Source organism: Tinamus guttatus, unplaced genomic scaffold, assembly GCF_059628265.1.
Source record: "Tinamus guttatus ecotype Peru unplaced genomic scaffold, ASM5962826v1 Tinamus_guttatus_pri_ptg001272l, whole genome shotgun sequence".
Classification (NCBI taxonomy): domain Eukaryota; kingdom Metazoa; phylum Chordata; class Aves; order Tinamiformes; family Tinamidae; genus Tinamus; species Tinamus guttatus.
Window position 1 is genome coordinate 726,736 of NW_028289806.1, and position 18,609 is coordinate 745,344.

General features: G+C 46.1%; 1 protein-coding gene across 4 annotated transcripts in view; it reads left to right on the plus strand.

Annotated features, from left to right (window-relative positions):
• Nucleotides 1-3,621: 3,621 nt before the first annotated feature.
• The window catches only part of MAGI3 (membrane associated guanylate kinase, WW and PDZ domain containing 3), a 61,871-nt gene continuing 46,883 nt past the window's right edge, over nt 3,622-18,609 (plus strand). For all 4 annotated transcript variants that reach the window (XM_088538916.1, XM_088538917.1, XM_088538918.1 and 1 more), the window contains exon 1: nt 3,622-3,943. In XM_088538916.1, coding sequence (XP_088395042.1) covers nt 3,622-3,943 — 322 coding nt within the window. The remainder of the gene's footprint in view (nt 3,944-18,609) is intronic.

An 18,609-nucleotide genomic window follows, 5' to 3' on the forward strand; every position in this document is an offset into this window, starting at 1 on the left:
AATGTCACCAGAAGCCGCCGCGGCTGCTCTGCGAGTCGCGTTGCTTGAGCTGCACGAGGCCTCCTGGGCCTCTCGCAACGCGAAGAGCGTCTGTGCAAGCAGAGCCAGGCCTGATGAGCCCTGCTTTATTCCTCCGCACGAGCTCATCCATCAGCTTCGACTCAAGCCATCACGTTGTATCAGTGAAAGTAATTGAGGAGGAGATGGAGAAGCTCGAGCAGAGAATCGAACGAGGTGCAACACGAAGGTCACAACTTATTTCTTGGTTAATGGATTGTGCCATTACATCTCACAGCAAGATTGCCTTGGTGGTCGTGGAAAATAAGGAGAGATTTCCTTTCTTAAGTGCTGCTGAGGGTCCCTTTCCCATGCTTTCCCACCTCCCACCATGGGAGGTGAAACAGAGATGCTGAAATCTTTTTGCAGGCCTCTTCTGTGTCCTGTGCATGTTCTTGCCAAGCTGCTCATCTGCAGCAGGACCTGGCTGACCCCTCCCCGAGGTGAAGTCTGTTCTGTCAGGCTGCGTATTTGATTGCTTGCGCTGAAATGTAAATTAGCTTAAACTCACCGTAAGAAGCTTATTTCAATATGAGCTGTAATTAATACTAGGGCTGTAAAAAAGCTTTCTTTAAAAGTTTTATCAAAGTTATTTTGTGTTATTATTGCTTTCTGTGATGTGTCTGGCTTTACCAAACAGCAAGTAATTCTGCACTTACCTTGGTTCCTTTGATAATATTATTTTATGGCAGATCTACTGAGACGCTACATTATTAATATTAAAATAAAAGGAAGAACAGCGACAATCTTTTCTAAATAAGTCTGTAAAAAAGCCTTGCATGCTATTGCTGCTGCAATACTAATCATGGAAAGACAAGAGATGTATTAACCACGTGGCTTTGTGCTGGTTAAGGTGGAGAGAGCAGAGATGGAGGTGAGCGGAGCGTCGGAGCCCCATGGGGAAGCGTCCCGGGACCCGGCCTGGGAAGGGCGCTGGAACTACATGGATCAGGCAGGGGCTGGCATTGGCTTTTGGGCCGTGTAGCCCAAATCCCCGTGAATGCAACCGCAAACCTTGACAAGGCTGCTGGAGAGTCTGCAGATCCCATTAAAGATGTAAAGCCGGCGGTGGAGCTGAACCGCTTGCAGAAGCGGGCGCCGGGAGAAGGTTCCAGCAGGGGATTTTCAGTGATGATCCAAACGCCAGCGACGGCAGGTGGGATGGAGGCCCTGTCCCCGCACCGTGAGGGCCCAGGAGGCCGTAGGAGCGGCCGCCGGCGCGACCCCCGTGGAGCCCTCGGCGGCCCCGTTGTCCCCGTGTCCCGCACGTTGTGCCCGTGTTCCCTGCAGTCCTGCGGAGCAGCCCGCGGCTCTTCCGCAGCGCCGGGCACCAAGCTCTGTGCCCGGGCTTAAACGCTCCGCTATGACTTTTGGCTGTAAACCCAAGCAGAATTCAAGCCCCTGCGTAGCCACCAGCTGCCTCGGTTCATCGTTTGCCAGGGCCTTTATCCGCACCCTGTGCTCGTCGGCACCCGCGGCGTTCGCTGCTGAAGACCTTTAATGTGCGTCCCGCAAGGAGCAGCTGAGGGGTATTTGTGCAGGCTGCCGCTTTATTCACTTTAAGAGGTCTTCTGAGTCCATCTCTAACTCGTTGCTCGTCGCCGCCCTGCCAGCCCGCGCACACGGAGCCGTCTCTGCAGCCACCCTCCCTGCTCTGCTTTTGAAGCCCCAGCTCTTTGGGAAAGCCGCCTGGGTCAGCACCACGGCACAAATACTGTTGGACGTGAACTTGGGATGTGGAGAAATGTAGAGGATCTGACTCAAATCAATTTACTGTAAAACCTCGTCCAAAATATAGTAAATTCCCAGATTGCTCTTTGAAAAGTTTACATGATTATTTATGGGAGGCATCTGAATGCCTATGGTATGTAATAACCATTAATTAATATTTGCAGTGCTTAAGGGTATTTTCTTTTTATTTGCGGAGAGGAGGCAGAGAGGCAAGGGACACGGTGCTGTGTGAATCCTCCTCTTGCGGGTGCTGCTGGTTTTCGCAGGCTGTGCTGTGGTGAGTACTAAATATGCATAGACTTATGGAGCAGCTTTGCATCAGTGAAGCATTTTTTGATGCTGATCTACGCCTGTTGGGGCTGATGCACTTTCCGTTCCCAGGTGAGGATCCAGGCAACAAGGTTTAGTCAACCCAAGTTGACATAGATCTCTATTAAGTCTTGGGTTTATTCTCTAAGCTTTTCTGGAGCTTGATGAAATCCCCTGGTAAGACCTGCTTGCTGGCAGCTCCTGCTCCAGTATGAGCTAATTTATGATGTGTTTCGAAGTTTGCTGTCAGATAAGTGTATCCTGGGGTCACGCAGTTCTTGAATAGGCAGTTCTGGATGTGCCAGGCTGGTGGCCGTGCCCTGCGTCCCGCGGTGTGAGTGGCTGCAGGGAAAGGAGGAAACAGAGCCAGCGCTGCATAAATCAGGGTTAAAACTGCGGGTTCCAGAGCCGTTTGTTCATGTTTCAAAGTTCAACTCTACTTGTTTAATGAACAATTCAGGAAGCAAATGTCACACGCGCAATTCATAAAACAGAGGCCATTGTGGAAAGGGGTTTGTTGAGACTGTTCATCTTTGTTAATATTCTTGAAGCTGTCTTTAGTGATACCTGTGAGGAGAATAAAGCTTAATAACAATTTAACTCACTGAATGTTTTCGCCTTTCACAAAGGTGTTAGTTTCTGCTAGGGCCCTGTTTCCTGAACACCCTCCATGGCAGATTTCTGCAGATGGCAAACACCGACCCGAAGCAACATTGCCGATTCCCGAGCAGCCCGTGTGCTCCGCACCCTGGACCGCACGCCAGGCTTTGCGGGCACCAGGGTTGGTTTGACCTCCTGCAGGGGGATGAGGAAGAGGAATCTGCAGGAACTGGAAGATGTAGCAGAGAGCGCTGCTGCCGGCTCCAGGCCGGTTCCTCGGCCACGTCGTGCAGCAAACACACGGGCTGCACAGTGACCTTCCGCACGCTGCTCCGCTGGCGCCGTGCGCGGGCCGAGGTGCAGCACAGCGAGGGGCGCAGGGGCAGCACCGGCCACCCTTGCTTTGTAACAGCAGCTGAAGCCGGTGTCCGGCACGTGTGCGGGCGGCCAGGCCTCGGCCTGCCGGGCTCCGCAGCACCCCAGCGCAACAGGGGATGCTCCTAAGGACACCTGTAGCCGGTGGCACCGGTTCCGAGCTGACAGCCCGCGGCCCGGTTCCTCTCGTTATCGGGGCACTCACTGATCAGCTGCGCTCTGCCCCAAACGCGTGTTTTGGGAACGAGCGCCTGCAACGGGCCCGGGCCGGACCGGGACCGGGCCCCGACAGCCCCCTCCACCCGGGACAGAGCGCGGCCCCGCCCCCGCCTCAGGCCCCGCCCCCGCCCCAGGGGCGTGGCGCATCTGGGGGCGTGTTCGCGTGGGCGGGGCGTGCCGGCGTGGGCGGGGCATGCCGGCGTGGGCGGGGCATGCCGGCGTGGGCGGGGCGTGCCGGCGTGGGCGGGGCGCGCCGCGGCGCCGGGCGGCAGTCGGGCGGCAGCCGCGGCCGGTGCGGGAGCGGCGGCGCGGGCCGCGCCCCGGGCCGGCATGTCCAAGACGCTGCGGAAGAAGCGGCACTGGCTGAGCAAGGTGCAGGAGTGCGTGGTGTCCTGGGGCGGCGCGGGGGGCCCCGACCCCGAGCTGCTGCGCGGCGGCGCCGAGCGCGGCGAGTTCCCCTACCTGGCGGGGCGCCTGGCGCTCGGCGGCGAGGGCGCGCCGGGCCCCGCGCTGCTCTCGGGCAAGGCGCCGGCGCCGGGCGACGTCCTGCTGGAGGTGAACGGCACCCCGGTGAGCGGCCTCACGCACCGCGACGCGCTCGCCGTCATCCGCCACTTCAGGGAGCCCGTGCGCCTCAAGACCGTGCGCCCAGGTGAGCCGCCCCGCCGCGCAGGCCGCTCCGCCGCGCCCGCTCCGCCGCGCCGCGCTAGGCCTGGCCGCGCGGGCCCTGCGGGAGGGCCGCGCCGCGCGGCGGGAAGTTACCTCAGGGCGGGCGCGCGGCGGCTGTTGCGGGCGGCCAGAGCCCCCGCCCCGGTAACGGTCGTCGCCGTGCGGGCAGCGCCGCCGCCCGCGGGGTCCCGGCGCCGGTAGCGGCGCCGCGAGGCGCTCGTGGGGCTGCTGCGGGGCCGGGGACTCGTGAGTGGCCGGGGCGAAGGGAGGGTTTTGTGGGAGCGTGTGGGAAAAATGAGGGAGCTCTCAGGAAGTGGAGCAGGAGCCCGCGACGGCCGCGGCTTCGTGCAGGGCTCTGGGCCGGCGCTGGGGGCCCCTCGTGAACTGGCGGTGTCGGCGGGTGGAGGTGACCGAGGCTCCCCGCGGAGCGCGGCCCGGCCCCTGGCAGAGCCTCCCCGGCCGCGGGGCTCTCCCGCACCAGCTCCGCGCGCCCCAAGGCTGCTCCTCGGCGCCCGCCCTTCCCTGAGTCCTGAGCTGCTATCGCTGCTCTGCCGACCGGCATCTCTGCTGTTTCTTGCACGTCTTCCTTGCTTAACACCTCTCTTCCTTGCACTTTCCTAAGTGCTGGGCTGACCTACCTGACTTTAGTTAGTATGTGTCGAAATTATGGCAGGTTTTCCTCCTTTGGCCACTGATGACAAAACTCTGTGTAGAGGCTGAGCACTCTCAGTCCTGATGGGTCTCACCTGTGGAAATCACCCTCAGTGCAGAGCTGCCACTCACAGTCCTGACTGGCATCACCTGTGAAAACCACTTAACAGCATCTGCAGGAGCCTTTGGGAGATGATTTTACTTCCAATATTGGAAATCTTGTCCAAACGAGGAAAATGAAAAAGAACAAACTGTTTAAAAAAAAAAAAAAAAAAAAGGAGAGAGAAGTTAAGAAAAAAGAAAAGGCACTGTTTAAGATTTAAAACAATAATAGAAACTTTCTGAGAAAGGGAAAACTCAAAGAAAATGAAACTGTATTAAGAAAACCAAATCAACTTTCTGCATTTAGTTGGGAGGGGAATAGAGATATTCCTGTACTGGACTTCCTGTAACAGAGGGAGGGCTCAAAATTTCACATTGAAACTGGCAGAAAAGATTTTAGAACTAACCCATATGATGAGTAGTAGCAGATTGCTGCATGCAGGTGGCTGGTGTTATTGGGAATTGTAGAGACTCAAATATGAGGTGCTAAAGTGTTCTAACTGCAATACATAGTCTGTTCCTTAAATCCGTTGTTCTCGGGGAGGAAAGCCTGGGATGAGTGTTCGCCAGTTGCTTTCATCAACCCCATGTCACTTGGTGCATCTACAAATGGACTTTCCACCGGGTACCAATAGAATTTGAGTAGGGAGTTTCACCAAATGCTCTGGTGACTGTGTAGCTGCCTGAAGGTAAGAGGTGAATTTTCCTGTGGTTTAGTGACTGGCTGAAGGTTATGAACAGTTCCCTCAACAGAAGGAAGCTACTGTTCAAATCTTAGACCTGTGTTGTTTAACATAGTCATGCTGTGTTTATGTAAGGGCTTATAAACCAAACATTGGCGTGTTACTTTCTCTTGGTGATAAAACAAAATATCTAAGGCCTTGGAAACCAAACTAACAGCAAATTATTATGGGATGGTCTCTGAATGCAAAGAGGCGGAGAAGGACAGTCAAATAGAGAACGTTGCTGTTGGCGGAAGAGGTTAATAGTTTGCAGCTCTTAGGTTTGAGAAATAAACAGTGAAGATATGGGCTGGGGGAACGAGATGGAGGGCTAAAGGACTTGAGAAGGGAGTGAATAGACAGTAATTACTGATTCTTTCTGTACCAGGCGGGTGCTGCTTCGTGAAATTATCAGGCTGCACATTTAAAATATACTTTGTAGAGGTTGCTGTGAGAAGTGTAAATGTCCCCATTAATGGGGGGTACATTCACTGGGTTTGCAGCAAACCTACCTTTTCAAAAAACTTTTTTTTTTTTCCTCTCTGAAAGCTGGGAAGCAGAACTGAACAGAGTGGAGGGGGGTGTCTGTCATGATCACAGCACTGCTGAAGCCTTCATTTTTGGAAAGTCAAAATCTTTTGTCCATGCTGAGTTTTCACCAGTTTCTTTATTCTTTTCTAGTATTTCCATTTCAGTGTGTGTGTGTGTGTATGTATATATATATTTCCTCGATCAGTGTCATGAGAAAATGTTGGGCTGTTTTGCTGCTGGGTGGGAAGATTGTTTTTCTCTTGCAGTTAGGATGCTTCTCAGCTCATGCTTAATGCCTTGTTTTGCTAAAGGTGTGAACTGACAATGGCAAAACTTGCCTGTGGCAATGAACATCAGCTAGTTCAATTGTACTCTGAGGTGTAAAAAGAACTAGCATTTTATGCTGATTTCATAACCTTTGGAACATACCAGATTCAAGCTTCAGTTTGGGTTGTGTTCCCATACTAAAAAAAAGTCAGATGACTTTTACAGTAACTGTCTGTGTTAGGTTATAGTGTGCTTAAATACAGTGTTTTAAATCTTTTTTGCATTAGTGGTATAGTTGCTGTCAGTGGAAGTGTTTCAACTTGAATATCCATAATTAGGAAAGCTGTTGACAAGGCATTCTCTGTCAAGAAGCGGGACTTGGACCTTGGCCTCTGTCCCTGGTGATCCGGAATGCTCCAGAGCTGCTGCCTGCTGGAAGCAGCCCTGCAGATCCGTGTGCTGGTGTTCCCCATGGAACGAGTGGGGGCCGCGGAGCTGGGCTGCAGCACCCTTGGATGTGGCTGAATTCTCCAAGCCTCCTCCTGTGTTGGTGGCTGAGCTTTTTAATGTGCAGTTTCGTGTCGCGTTGTTCCCCAGTCATGCAAACACAGGAACAAGGCTGCCGTCCTTCAGGCCAGCCGGTGTGTTAAAAGGAAGAGGGCGGCTTTGTCAGCAGGCCTCTGTTGGCCTCTGCGTTTGGGCGCTCTTAGGACAGAAAGCGAAGGGGCTTTCTGCACTGCAGGGCTCCGCGCCGTGCCCTGCCGCTCTCCAGCGGCAGCGAGGGCTCGCGCCTCGGCTCGGGGTGCAGACAGGGCCTGGGCGCTCGCGGCCGCCCGCGTGACCGAGGCGGCGCAGCGTCGGTGTCCGAGCTGGTGGCCTCTCTGGGGTGAAGTCCCTGCGGGCGCCCCGGTGGCTTCAGCGGCGTGTCGCTGCGCTGGGCTTGCTTCGTGTTGAGTAGTGATGCCCTTCCTTAGGGATGCAGCTTTACTTGACAGCAATCACATGTCTGCGATACTTCTGACAAGCTCGTAGTGAATTTAAAATGGAAATTTCAAGATGCTGTTTAGGCTTGTTTGGTAAGACACTTGAAAGATATGAATGCTAATTTGGATGCCATCTGTTAACTGCACATCACACAAATCATGGGCCATTTGTGCTCTCCTCTCTCTGCTCCCGCTTGCCACAGGCTCGGGGTGGTGCCTGGCAGCGCTGGGTCTCGCTGCCACGGCCGGTCCTGCTGCCAGGAGCAGCCTGGCTCTGACAGGGCCGAGGAAGGGGGATTTCATCCCGGGTTGTCAATGTCTGTGCTCAGCTCTGCCAACCGCCTGCACTGATGTTGGCATCTGAGCTAAGCCACATGTCTCTAGATTACTGTCTCAAAGTTATTAAGGTTATAACCTTCATTTTTGTGTAGTTCATCATCTTGGTTGGGTGAGAAAGAGCAATGCGGAGAAAAAGAGATTTTGTTTACGGTAAGTCAAGCTGCTGGCTTTCTGGGCACTAAGTTTGTGCTGTAAAAGTATCTGCTGGTCACACGTGGCATTCAAATTTTTCACTAAGTCTTTTAATCTTCTTGAGACCTGAGATTTTTGAAAATAGTAGGGCTGTATCTTACCAATTTTCTCTGAAGATAAAAAAAAAAAAAAAAAATCTAATGCCAATTTATCCAAAGAGCATGTGAAAATTTGAAGTTATTGCTGGATACGTTTTCTCTGTCACTATGAAATTGCATAGTAGTAACTAACCTGTAAAGTGCCCGTTACCAAAAGGAGTTAAAGGGTATGTTTAAGAGCCATAGCTTGTGTATGGGGGGTCCTCTGTCTGCAGGAGGGTGAATGAAAGCAGTGGTGACAAGTGCAGTGACTCAGGCCAAGATGAGCATTTGAGCTGCACATCCACGATTCCCTGACGTCTCCTTTTGCGCTTGAGCTAGGTCCAAGGCCTCTGTGTGGGTAAAGACTTGCATGCCTGGAAGTGAAGCCAGAGAGGAGGGCCCACAGCACTCGGGGGTAGGCAAAGTCGTGCTAATTCTAGGTGTGCTGTGTTAAAACAGATCCGACTGCTGCTGCCTGTTAGGTGATGGGCCCCGGGGTGCCCCCGTCAGAAACCGCCTTCCCCTTTGGGAATGCCCTGGCTGCTAAGCCAGCTTGAATCGAAACACGGAGCTCTTGATTTGCTTCATCATGCTAGGAGAACAAGAGGCATTGAAGGTTGTTTCCATTCATAAATCTGTAAGCTATCCCACGTTAATGAAAGTGGACAGAAGGCGGATGAGTACTAAAAAGAATAATGATCAGGAAATGCTTTTTGCTGTTTGCTTTCCTTTCTTCAGAGCACACGTAATGGCAGTCATAGCAGTTATGTCACATAGCAGTTCGTTAGCAAAGTCTGTAAAAGAAGTGGTGAGATTGCATCTCAGATGTGTGCGTACAGAGGACTATCAAGCGCTTGCCAAAGGATGGAGTCTTAGCATGTGTCTGCAATTTGTCATCTTGTCTCTCATATTAATCTCTCCATAAGCATATTATTCTTGGCATGGGACATATTGTCATTCCCTTTCAGATACTCCTTTGTTTAAATTTTACTCAGTGAGTATTGTGTATGTGATTTCACCATAAATGCTCTTTAATTATTCCATTCTTTCATAGCAGCAACTGGTTTCAAAATGATAACAAGTGATCACGCACCTTCTGCTACTGTGCTGCTCAACTCGATGGCTTTAATTTGTAGTTGTTTGTTCACTTTGGGGGAGACGTTCTCTTCCCTGTACCATTCACTGATGACATGTCTCAGGAGAGACCGAGGAGAATAGCAGAGCATGAGACCTGGCAGTTATTTAGCGCTGGCAGCAGACCATGCTGTACAGTGTTCTGCTGGCTGGCCAGCATCCAAACCCGCCTCCTCGGTGTCCCTATCTTCTGTTTTAGGTGGGTGAAATTTCAGTAGTACCGAACAATCAAACGCTTGAGTACAACCGTGAGTGTTACAGGTATTCCCGGAAGGAAAATTCCCCATTCAGGTAGACTTTTAATTGAAAGGCTTACCTATATGCTTATATTGCTTGCAATAAGGCAGTGGTTTACCTGCCATCAAGAAGCTTTAAAATCTGAAAGCTGTGTCAATTTTGCCACTACTCTACAGAGGGAGGAGACTTGCCTTTCCATGTGAATGAAGTCAAGAATGAAATAAAACATGAATCCTTATTAGCAACAGTGACTTCAGCGGCAGATTTCTTCATAAACTTTGCCCAAATAGTGCCCTGGTGTTTTGTTAAAGCCAGCCAAGAACATCACTTGTAGAAAATGACTTTATTATTGTTATATTGTGCTTTTAGAAAAGAGTTTAGTTTTAAAGTAAACTCTTTCTAGAAGAGTCTTGAAATAAACTGTGCTTGTACAATTTGCTTTATACTGTGTTGCTTTATAACTGTAGTACCTGCTCCAATATATTTTTATTATATCAAAATCTTAAAGCAGAACGAGAGTTTTGCACTCAAATTGACAGCTGGCAGCTGTCCTAGTTCTAATTTTTACTTTCTTTAAGGTCTTTAAATTTGTTCTTTTTTAATTAATGATGTCCTTTTTTAAGAAATCTCACAGTCATGGACTGTTACTTAAACACATTCTGTTCCCTGGGTACAAACAATTTTCTTTAAAGCAATCACAGTCTTAAGACTACCAGGTTTGGATTTAAAAAAATGTATGAGCTCTTCATTTGTATTTGAGAGCTGAACAGAAAGCGAGGATAAAATGCAGCAGGAAGATTGCAGACTGGTATTGAACTCTTCTGCCAGTCACAGAAACCAGAATCCTGAGTAAATCATTTTCTCAGTTGCTAATTGGCTTTTGAATCTATATTGAATTTATCTTTTTTTCAGACTCAGAGGCTCACAGTGGGAACAGGAGCTGCTCTCTGGTGATGAACTAGCAGTAGCTGGATAGTCTGGGGTGCCTTCCGGACCCCTATCACTTAAGAGCAAACTCCTCGAGTGGAAGGGGGAGTAACCCAGAGAAGGTGTTTGTCCATGTGATAACAGCAGTTATTATATAGGAGACTGTTTAGGCGTTACTGGAGGAAATTACTACTTTGGGTGCGGCAGGTCCAAGGACACTGTGAGCTTTATGTTGTTGTTTTCCATATTGGGTACTAAAATCCCTGTATGAGCCGTTGCTCCGTGCTGCCGTTTGAGATGCAAATATTGATGATTGCATGCGACCATGTTCTGTGATTCGTCCAGTTTTGGTATGAAATAAAGACATGGTAGTTTTCTGTTCAAACTCACATTTTGTCATATACAAATGCAATGTATGGAAGCAATAATCTTATGTAGAAATGCAGTTTAACTTTCGTCTGCAAAGCGCACTGGGGTTGCCAGATGCAGCTCTGGACTTTTTATGACAGGACTTAAGCTTGTTCTTGTAGCTACCTGCAAAAATGCTCCTAAAAGTACTTTTCAAGATATATTTTGTTTTGCAAAATAATTCTTCATGAACTGGTGGCCGCTTTCTAATGCGTGTAGCTCTTTCAAACTGAAAATCCTCAAGTTTACTGTTAGTTCTGTGTTGCTTTCACTGCTGAAGAGCTGTCTGACTGGTAAGGGTTGCTCCACTGTATTTTAGTGAAGTGTATAAATAGAACAGTTAATTCCTCTAAGAGCTGGATTGTTGTATCTTTTGATCATCTGTAGCAAATTGACATTAATTGTAAAATATGAATTGTGGCTCTTTGGGATCACGATACATTGGAATGCTGATTCTTTCGCATTGTGTTCTAGTTCAGTGCGGTTTCATTACTGACTTGGTAATGAATACAATCAGATTGTAACAGCTGGTGTCTTATGAATATGGATTGTAGATGCTACATAAATATTGAAAGTACTGTATTCTATTTTTTGCTGTACATCTGTCTAGAAATGAATTATTTCCATCTGCATGATAATATTCTTTCATAAAGGTGGTAAAGACAATCAACAAGGTTAATGTGATCTTTATGCAAGTTATCTACTACTGAAGTTCCCTCTTAAATCTGCCCTGTTTGGAAATGGGGAAGATGCTGTATTGCAAATGCAAGGTGCTATTCTAGCATGAAAACCAAAACCTTAATACAATAATTGCATTGCACTTGTGCAAAAATAGATTTATTCAGTAAGACTGGGACCCATTTAATACCCTTTCTCTAGCACCTGCTACCTCTAAATCCTTTAGAAGAAGCCATCAGAAATAACCTTTTCTATGCTGGAAAACTCATATATAAACCTCAGGAGTTAATTATTGTAAGTGTTATCCATGTTGCAGCCTAATTATGCTGCAAGTGCAAAATTAACATTTGCAGGGCAGGCTGCGTCCAGTAGGGAGCAAGGAAGATGCACGTAGCAAGCTAGTATCAGTATCATTTGCTATTCTGCAAATGATATTACACAATAGGGTAAGAGATAACTACTACTCTCAGATAGTAGAGAAGCAAAGGAGCTACAAAGAAAGTGACCTACAGCCTGGAGAAGCTCTTATTTCATGAGATAGAAAGTTGGAGTTGCTTAGATTGCCAAGGAAACAAGTGAAAAGAACAAAATATGCAATAATTGTATAGAAAGTGATGATGAGGAATTCTTATCTTGCATCATGAAAGTATAAGAAATTAGATGACAGTAGATAATGGGAAATGTTTTTTCAGGCATGGGTAATGTGGCAAGAAAAGACACCGAAATTAAGAGTTCAGCAAAATTCAGTAATTGGACTTTGCAACATTCACTGCTTCATTGACATGTGCTTGCTAATTAAATTGTGTAGTGAAAAACAGATTAAAAAGATTTATATGTATCTTGTGACATGTTTACTCTCCCAAGTGGGGACATTGGGACGCTTCCCTCGGGCCGTGTTATTGACCCCAGCAGGCCGGGTGGCCGCCCCGGCGCACACAGATCTGTGGGGTGAAGGGCTGGTGCTGAAGTGCATTTGGTGGAGGTCGGAGCATGGACAGGAGTGAGGGAGCAGTCTGCTATTTCTTCTGCGTAAATGTTTAAAAAATTGATTTCCCCAAATCTCAGGGTCCTCTAGAAATTTCTACTAAAGCACTACATAGAATACTGCAGCCTTGAACGTGTATACGCTACTGCATTTCACTTGCGGTGCGGAGCTGGAAGTCCTTCTCTATTTCCTTCGTGGGACTGTACATCTCTGCCAGGGCTGAGAGCCTGGGCGTCTTGGGCGGCGTGAGGACACACGTGCCTGGGAAGTATTTCAAGTAAATCCCTAGGGTATCGGCAGCCTCTTCCTGCCTCCGTGCCCGGCACGGAGCAGGTGGCCGGGGGAAGCCCAGGCGGGATGTGCTGGCCTCCTGTGAGGCCCAGAACGTTTGCCCCTCAGAGCAAGTCTTCTTTTATTTCTGTTCTGACATGCCTGCTAGCAGCTGTTCAAGGGTGACACTTGACACAGGTGTGACAAATGTATTTCTGAATATGTGCATCCAATTCAGTATTGGAAAAAGCACTGCATCTTCCCACACGAGCTGATAATAGGTGGTAGCTGGGTGCTAGAGCAGGTGAGAACCCTGTTCAAAGACCATCGCAGCTGCTGCTGCGAGGAAGCTAACTGCACAAGAGGAGACGAGATCAGTATGAACTTAAGGAAATAATATTTCTAAAGATGGTTTTTTTCTTTGAAAATTATCACTAAGCAAAATGCATGTCACTTAAAAATGCACTTGGTAAGTGTGCCAGTATGCTTCCAGAAGTCTTCATCTTAAGATGCATCATAGACACTGTGTTATAGACATTTGGAAGAATAATCAACCTGCCACCCCCTCCCTCCAGAAAAACCCAACCACCCTTTTTAAAGCCTGAGCGTTAGACCTATTATTTCTTTCTAGTAAAGGTATGAATAAACATTGTGTTTATTAGAAATAAAAATGAATGGTTGGAGTGTTCTGGTCTTGTTTACATTCTCGTAACCAAAGGCAGTTTGAGGTATCCAAAAATCTGCCAGCTTCTGTGAGCTTTGAAGGGCACTTAGGGCAGTCTTGAATTTTAATGTATAAATCAGGAAGTCTGTGCAGTCATTTTCCAGAACTGGTACTGGAAAGTCGCCACGACTACTTGGGGGTATGGCCTGTAGGTGCCAGCTTTGAGTGTAGAAATGTAAGCCATGCATTGAGTGCCTTTGCCCAAAGATTTTGTCAAAATGTTATGGCAGAAACTCATTTCTTTTGCACTGGAGTTGTTTAATAGTTGGATTTTGCCAGTGTTTTAGCAATTGCTGTTAGGTGTTGGGGTTCAGAGCGAGTCCCTTCTCTGGAGGACCACGTTAGGCTGCAGCAGAGACTCAGCCGATGGTTTCAGGCCGTCCTGCCAGGCCGGGCCCCAAAGACATGTGAGGAGCAGCCCTGTGACCCCAGGGCAGCTCCCCATGCGCCAGGCGAGCGCTGGCACATGCGGGCGCTGGCAAAGCTCCCTCCGCAGGTGCCCTTGTGGAGGTGGGAGTGGCGCCCAGGAAAACATGCAGCAGTTTTGTGCTTAGCTAGAAGAAACATGTTTAAAAAAAGTCTTTCATGTTGATTAAAGAACAGATGAGACAACAAAAATTCCATCTGAAGTAGCTGCCTAATTACTGCTTGATATGGTGATGTAGTTTTTCAAATTAAGCTGTTAGTAGAAATGACGTTGGGTAGAAAGTGCTTTTTGCTCTAAAGCACTTTCAGCTTGTTTGTGTATGCAGGTTCTTAGTTGTTTTCCAGTGTCACGTAAAGCAAAGTTAAGCCATTTTTAAAAACTGCCTGCTTTCCTTAAATGTGTTTTCTGAACACCATCGAGGTCAGTGAGGGGTTCTTGGTTTTCCCTGACCACAGATTGGGTACTTGTCCTCCACGGTGTCTGTAGAGAGGCTGCCCAGCCTATAAGATCTGACCGGTAGGATTTTGGTGAGGAAGGTTAAAATAATGGGCTAAAATATTTAAACCTGCATCAGTACAAATAAATAGGTCTTATAGGTAAGTGCAAGTATCTCTTCCTTATGATACCTTCTGAAATCAAGCTACTGCATTAAACCAAATAGCTAAACCAGTTTTAGTTCCTTGTATCCTAAGGAAAAAAAAAAGTGACTTAGTATAAAGCTCAGCTTTAGAGAAAGGGTTTTACGAAGTGTTTTGCACAAGCATTTTGGATTCAGAAAGAAGAGCATAGCAGCTGAGTAATGTCCAGTGTAAAACTTCAATGAATCTGAATAAGAAAATCTCTTCCTCAAAAAAAACAAATCAAAACCAAAAATCTATGCTTCAGTATCAATTCTTCCTATTTCCTATGAGCCTCTTTAAAAGATCACAGCAAAAACCTGATTGAATCGGGGCCATTTTATTGTTTGGCACGTTTCTTATGTTTGCACAGCTGATAGACTATCAGCTTCATCCTGCTGCTGAATAGGAGCTGTATGTATATATGTTTGTTATTTTTTCTGTTCCTAACATTATTCAAAAATAATAAGAAGAATTTGAAGTTGGTGTAGCTTGATTTAAATGCCAGTCATTTCCCTCCCATGTTAAGTGACTTGTATTTAAAAAAAAAAAAAAAAAAGGACAAGGACATAGGTGAAATGTTAAATCATTTTGACACAATCTTTGCTTAAGCAACAAGCAACAAAAAACATCCAACCCAAAACTTTAAAGCCTTCCCCTTTAAGATTTCTTTGCCAGTATATGGAACTTTGTTTTGGTTATGTGCCAAGTTTACAGTGACCTTCTTCCAAGTTGAAGGTTTGCTAGTAAACAGAAACAGAGCTTGCTGGTACTACTCATTAAATCTGAGAGGATTAACATGCAGTTATTTCCTCTGAAACCATAGAACTATCAGGAAATAACTAAACCCTGAAGTTTTAGGTCTGTAGTGATGATTTCCTCCTAATGCATGTACTTCAGAGGAATTTCAAAATCCTGTTATGTAAGAGACCAACAGAGTTCTCTATTAATCCTGTGGAATGATGCTTAATGGCTTGTTTCATCCTTTATTGATCTAAAGAATTCCTCAGAAATCAGCTGACCAGAAGTGCCAGGGAAGTATTTTTACCTCTGTTGCTGAAACTATTATCGCTCAGTAATTTCACTAATCTTCTTTGCAGTGCGATTAGATTGCAAATGCTTTGGTGCAGGGAGGGCTGTGTTTGTGCAATCTGCTTAGCACCGTGGACGCTATCAAATAGTGATGACGTATCAATAAGTGAGAAGTTGCGGTGCTCCATTGCCAAGTAACGCTTAGAAATATTTTTTGCTTTGTCTTTGCTTCAAATTCTGCAGTGTTTCTTTGGAAGATAACTATTTTAATGCAGACTTTAATGCATTGTCTGGTGAATGATGAAAAATTTTAATGACATAAGTTTGAAAAAAAATGCTGTGAATTTTTTCTTTCATATTGGAAATTGATCCCTTTTTGTATAAAAAAGTTACCTGTGAATAAGTAAGTAATGTCAATTATTCTAATGTCTTGGGATCTTTAGATGTTGCTTAGAGCTATGCTTCTTGCTTGAAAAGGCTTGTGATAGAAGCATTAATGTGCCATATTTATAAATAAAAAATCATTTATTTTAAAAATATATTAGCTGTCAAGTGTGAAATGTTGACAGACATATGTAACTGGTGGTTGAAGTATGCAGAAAATGTCTAACAGCTTACCTGTGCTGTGTGCCTCTCTGAACCTTAGAAAGACGTATACCCTCCACAGACCTAGACACAGGTATATTAATAAAATCTAGTTTGTAGCTTATTTAAGAGCAGCAGGAAAACCTTTTTTTTTTTTTTTTTCCTTTTTTTTTTCTTTTCCCCCCGCCCTCAGTGCAGTGTTTATAGTATTGCTTGCGTAGTGGAATTAAGAACTCTAGTAACTTGCCTCGGAATTGCAGGCTTTCCTCTCTGTCCTACTTACTCAATATAAAAATACCTAATCCCATGGATTTTGTTTCCCTCTCTGTAGGACAGTGGTGAGTAATTACTTTTCTCTAGTGAGGTGGAGCTGCTGGAAAAGTTTAATTAATACCATTAGCAGATGCTGCTAGTAGTTAAAAGAATTAGTTAAAAGGGCAGGGTGCTTAAAATTAACGGTGATCAAAACAGCACATGATTGCAGTGGACTGTATGTTGTTTGGAACTTACTGTGTGTTATGTCTTTTCATTCTGCTCTGTGCAAAATATTTTGAAGTATGGGTGTCTTGCTGAGCTAATGAAATCTCTTCTAACTTGTGTGTAAAGTATGTATATTGAGAATGAGTCTGGAGTTTAGATTATAAATCTCTGTCTACTTTGTCATCATGGTGTATTGAGTGGCATAAGTGGCAGAAGATGGGTTTTTCTATTCAGCCTTAGTGTCCTGTTCCTCAAAATGTTTCCCTAAGCTTTGGTAGCTGAGGAGCCCTTATTAATCTGAATCTTTCATGCTGATCTTTCTACCTCAGTAAGTATGGTGCAAAGGGCAGCAGAACACAATTTGTCTCCTACTTGGTGGCCACTGTGTTCCTTGTGCAAATGCAATTTTAGGTGAAGCTACAGTCCGTTAATATAAATGCAGATAACGTTAATATAAATGTAGATAACTTTGGGGTTGTCCTTTGGTGTGCAGGCATATGGTGATGGGGGTGTTTTCACACTTGCATTTTTTTACGCTTGTGTTTCCCAGCATACAGTACTTCCTACTATCCCATTGCTTAATTTGGACTGAAAATGGTTTGTGTGAGTTTTCAGGTTTTCCCAGTATCTTTTATTTTGAAAAGAATAAATTTCTATCTTCATCTTCTTCATCTAACTTCATTTAACTTCGTTTTTGGGGGAAAAAAAAAGTTTCAGATTTTGCAAGTGACCCCTGTCAGCCATGGTGGAGCAGGACTGATGCGGATGGCAGCTCTTGTCTGCGCGTGTGACGAGGCCTCAGGGAGCCTCTCTGGGCCAGCAGTAGCCCTGAGCTTCTGGGTCGTGGGTTTTTCATTAACCTTTTTGTCTGTCTGTATTCTTACACAAGTGCACTTAATATTTCCACAGGGAAGTTTTAAAGCATTCTGAAATTACCAACAGTTCCCTGCTTTCTTCTCTCAAATTAGAAGTCTACTAAAAATAGACTATTCTTCCATTCAGTTATCAAGCCCTGGTGTGTAATGTGAAGTGTCATCCTGGAGGAAGGGTAAAGAGCTTTCACTTGAGGAAGTTCTTTCTGTTGACCATGTTTTGTTGTTTTTTTTTTTTCTTATATTGAGTGAAATGCAGCAGAGAGAAAAAGGTTTTAAATCAATTTCTGCTTTGTTGAATCACCTTGAGGGGCATGAAATTTATTTTCCAAAATCCTCAGTTATTGAAGCGGCCTCTTGGCAAATGCATCTGGGTTTTTGGTTTGATTTTTTTTTTCTTTAACTGCGTTGTTAAGAGCATTCAAAATCTAGGTCTGAGGTTTTTTTCTTGTTGTTGTTTTTCAATCTTTTTATCTTGAGTTCATTTGTGTTAAATGTATAGAGAAAGTAGGTGTGCAAGTACCTAGCACACACTCTTGAGTGAGGAGGCATTTTGATAAAAAGTAGCCATGCAGGTAACAGGAGATCTGCTCTGTGAAACGCTGCGTTCTAGGAGCACTAAGCCATTTCCAGAAGATTACTCCAGAATCTATTAGGTCAGAAAATGATGACAGAAAAGGGAATGATGCAATAAATAGAGGAAAAAACTATTGTGCGGTCGTATTTGGTTTTCCTGCTGGCTGTGTGTGCATAGCTGCCTTCTGATTGATTGTGAGTTGAGCACAGAAATTCGATTTGGCTTCGCCTTCAAAGCTGTCTCTTTATTTGAAATGCTTTCTTATGAGACTTCCATTTCTGTGTCAGTCTTGAATTTACTGAGCTCTTTAAGCTGGTCTAAATGAGCGCAGCCTTTGGAGGCAGTGGCAGGGTTGATGGTTGGCAAGCTTCCCAGCACCGCAATCCAAGAGTTAAGTGCTCCAAATGGGGAGCTTCCTTATTGGCACCGAACAGCCCTTTCTCTCTATACAAATGTTGTTGTTTTGCTTTACACATCTCCCTACCTTGGGGAGAACTTTAGAAAGCTTGAAGTTGAGAACAATTGGTGACACTCACATAACAATTAAGCACTGAACATAAGGGATTGTCATCCACACAGTCGGGGTGGAGTCTTCTGGAGGGCAGTTGTTTTTTTCCCTTCTTCAGGGATCAGTTCTTGGTGACCACTGATGCATCAGTTTTGTGGTCCTTTATTGTGCTTAGAGAAGAGAGAGTAGGTAGCTTGGAAGGTGACCAGAAGTGATGCAGTTAGCTGCCTTTTGTGTCAGATTTGGTCGTGGATGATGAGGACCTTTCAAAATTAGGTTGGTTAATCTCCGTGTGGTTGTGCGTGACTGACATAGCCTCGT